Consider the following 3,812-nt stretch of genomic DNA (forward strand, 5'->3'; position numbering starts at 1 on the left):
CTGGTGCTAACCTTGCAATGTCCAAAAAAACAAAAAACAAAAAAATAATATATATTTTTCGAAGCTTAAATTAAAACAAAGATCACAGTACAGGAATACATTTAAAAGCATGGTTTACTTGAAAATACAATTTCAGCCTTTGTACGTCACAATTTCATGATTAATTCACTAGCTGATTCATTGTAATCAACATACAGAACTACCACATTTTGCTATAAGTTTGATTGCATCATATAATAATTGCTGTTAATATTATTCATCGTCTGTTTTATTACGTCTTATATTGATTTTTCCGTATTGCTGGTTCGTCTGGTCAGAGGAGAACTGGCCCCCCGACTGAGCCTGGTTTCTCCCAAGGTTTTTTCTCCATTCTGTCACCGATGGAGTTTTGGTTCCTTGCCGCTGTCGCCTCTGGCTTGCTTAGTTGGGGACACTTCATTTCCAGCGTTATCGTTGACATGATTGCAAAGATATTATTTAAACTGAGCTGGATGTTGACACCACTGAATTCAATGATGAACTGTCTTTAACTGAAAAATGAGTGTTTACTATTGCTATTGCTATTTGCATTATTGACACTATTTTCCTAATTAATGCTGTTCAGTTGCTTTGTCACAATCTGTATTGTTAAAAGCGCTATATAAATAAAGGTGACTTGACTTGATTTTGAAATTTACTAGCAATTTCTGTTTTCACTGATTTTCAAAAAAATAAAAAATAAACCCATTCAGTGTGGGCAGTGACATTTTGACCCAGAGGCATCAGTGCTCATGTACTTGAGTAGAGCATGTTTCAAGGTTTTAGTTGAAATACTAACAACATACCAGGTTTTAAAGTCAGAATGTACTCAGACAAGTCCTGAGACTGGATGTTAGTCTTCACATGGCCCGTCCCATTAGACCAAACCACGCATCCTCTCCGCCAGTACATGTCAAAGGACTGGATGTCTTCATGTGAAGTAAAGAGTTCAGTTTTCACAGGAGTCTCTCCTGCAAACTCCAAGCTGTATATGACCGTGGCTGTTGCATAGGCAACCTTAAAATCTGACAATGAGAAGAGATGAACATTATCAAGAGGCAACTCATTTTTAACTAAAATGCTAAATATTGGATGCTAAACAAACACCACACTTTCACAAGATCCCCAAGACATGGGCAGCGCTCCCTCAGGACACAGACAGGTGAACCCAGCAGCACTTTTCTTGGAGGGCAAACACAGCTGGCAGCCGGAGTCTTTACATGGTGCAAACCCTACATCCAAAAACACAATAAAGCTCGGAGCCAATGATGTGGTGTAACCAATATGATCAAATTTGCAAAAAATAATTCACCTTGGGGCTGCTGAAGCACATGGTAGATGCTCAAGACAGGAAGCGAGGCTTTTAAGATGAAGCCATTTAGTGTGTCAGAAGACATATTTTGAGGAGCCTGCCAGAGTTTTTTCTCATCGGCCAAATAAAACCAGCCATTAAACACGGCCAGGGTCTGAGCAGGACGTCCTTGAAAGAAATCCCAGAAGGTATGCCGTCCAGTGCCGTCTGTCCTGATGCTCTCAATTGACTGGAATATCAATTTAAAAAAACTCAATATAAACACACAATCAATAAATTCAGGTTTTTGACCAAACACAACACACCGCTTTGTAAACACTGATCCAATACAGCCGGCGTGCTGCCACATCCATTGTAAGACTCCTCGGTAGCTGTGCAGTAATGAAAACCAGTGTAGTCCGATTTAAACCATCCATTTCCACCCTCTCAATGGTTAGCTTGTCATTCGTTCCTTTATTAATCCAAAATATGAAACTACAGGGGAAAAAAACAAACATATAACTGTGCTCCTCAAATCTGTGCTAATACAGTAAAAAGCAGTTTGTACCTCTCAGTTGGGCTGAGGACCATATCTCTCGGGTCCATTTCTTTGGACATGACCGTGCCTACATCACTGCCATCAGCTGCACCGGTGTAGATGGCTTTCTGGGTAACACTCGTCCAGTACAGTTGTCCAGTAAGCCAGTCGATGGCTAGACTGTGCAAACCAGACTGCCCTAATAAGGTGAGAAATAAAAATGCATAAGGTTTTGGTGTAGGCCAACATATTTAGGCAGTTTTGCATGGACGTAGCACTCAACTGACCTGAATAAAGAATCGTGCTCTTCCGGTTCAAAGCCTGGTAGATATTCCCATCTTTATCAGCCCAGTAGATTAAGCTTCTTTGGATATTGTAGGTCATGGCTATAGGGTCGCTCTCACTTGCAAGGAGCGGCTCATAGACTCTGGTCTTCACATTCACTAACCCAATCAGCCCCTTCCTGGTGGTCAATATCTTTGTCACGGCTCCTTGCAAAAACAGTTTGATGTTACTGGTTGTGTGTATACTTGATATTAATAGTAAAATCTGAAAATACATGCCATAAGTTACCTTGAGCTTCACAAGAACCGTTGCCAAGAGGTTTGAAACCATTCTGGCACAGACACCGAAAAGACCCGGGTGTATTTGTGCACAAGTGCATGCAAGGTCCGAAAGACTGGGCACACTCATTGACATCTAGAATAAAGGAGCCAACAATACTTAAGTCAAACTGAAAACACTGCACTATATTTGGACTACTATTGAGATCAAGTGGAAAATTAACATTTGTTGATACTAAGAGTATGTTTGGAACTAATAGTATATAGACTACACATTATATATTGTATCCTTCCTTAACATTAAAATTATACACCCCTAAAAGTAATTATTATTATGTAGCAATATGCCAAATTCAATGATGCATATTCATATGTAGTACAGCATATGGGGTTTTCACATTTTCAAAACGAAACCTTAAATGTGTCATTATAATTTTCCAAATGAAACTGCCTTTTATTTTGTTACACAAATGTCAAAGTGATTTTTTTTTAAATATATATTCTATGGAAAATTCATAATTTGTATCAAGCTGATGGTGCAGATTTTGTCTACCTTAGAAACAAGTATGGTTGTTTCATTTTTTGATCTTGAGCTCTGGCTCAATCAAATGTCAAGAAAGAGACATTAAAAACACATTCCGTTGTGGGATACAGTATCGTAAGCAGTATTACCTAGCATTGTGAACAGTATATGCTGCATATTGCAGAAATGATATGACTAGTATGGTAGTGCACAGTTCCAAAAATAGTCTGCTTGGAGGCAAAAGTGCAGCTACTGTACCTTCACAATCAAGTCCATTTGCAGAAAGGGTCATTCCAGTGGGACAAGTGCACAAAGCCCCCCAAAGCTGGTCAAAGCAAGTATGACTACAGCCACCATTCCCATTATGACAACTTTTACCTAGGTCACATAAGGATGAAACGCAAATAAATAAACAATCAAGCTAACCTCGGGCCTCTTTCATAAAACAAGTTGACCAAAATAACCAGGTTTATTTCAGTTAGTCTGACGTATTGTCAGTTGATTTGGTTCAAAATAAGTCAGACTAACTGAAATAAGCCTGGCTTATTTGGTCAACTTGTTTTATGAAATAGGCCCCTGTTGTCTGAGATATGCTACATGATCAGTCAAACACACTTCAAAGCAAATTACAGCAATAAATAAATAAATAAAAATGAGGGTCTTAAATGTACCACATGTAAGAGGCTCATCTCTCTTATCTGAGCACTGAGCAACTCCATCACACCTCTGTCTCGGGGTTAGACATGTGCCATCAGGACAGCGGATGTTCATCTTCCCACAGGAACCTATAAACATGAACAGGCAAATATAACAGGACTCTTAGACATCATCAATAAAAAGGCTGTGAGATATTCTAAACAGCAACAGAAATACGTTGAT

At 39.0% G+C, this 3,812-nt stretch overlaps 1 protein-coding gene across 1 annotated transcript in view; it reads right to left on the reverse strand.

Annotated features, from left to right (window-relative positions):
• LOC107575854 (low-density lipoprotein receptor-like) overlaps positions 1-3,812 on the reverse strand; it is a 13,454-nt gene that overhangs the window by 6,631 nt on the left and 3,011 nt on the right. The window contains exons 4-12 of the mRNA XM_016262177.1: positions 3,605-3,718; positions 3,192-3,311; positions 2,421-2,546; positions 2,135-2,338; positions 1,878-2,046; positions 1,636-1,804; positions 1,331-1,559; positions 1,131-1,250; positions 801-1,043 (exon numbers count right to left, since the gene is read on the reverse strand). Of these exons, the coding sequence (XP_016117663.1) occupies positions 801-1,043; positions 1,131-1,250; positions 1,331-1,559; positions 1,636-1,804; positions 1,878-2,046; positions 2,135-2,338; positions 2,421-2,546; positions 3,192-3,311; positions 3,605-3,718 (1,494 nt within the window). The remainder of the gene's footprint in view (positions 1-800; positions 1,044-1,130; positions 1,251-1,330; positions 1,560-1,635; positions 1,805-1,877; positions 2,047-2,134; positions 2,339-2,420; positions 2,547-3,191; positions 3,312-3,604; positions 3,719-3,812) is intronic.

The sequence above is a fragment of the Sinocyclocheilus grahami genome, unplaced genomic scaffold, assembly GCF_001515645.1.
Source record: "Sinocyclocheilus grahami isolate Dianchi unplaced genomic scaffold, SAMN03320097.WGS_v1.1 scaffold2953.1, whole genome shotgun sequence".
NCBI lineage: Eukaryota > Metazoa > Chordata > Actinopteri > Cypriniformes > Cyprinidae > Sinocyclocheilus > Sinocyclocheilus grahami.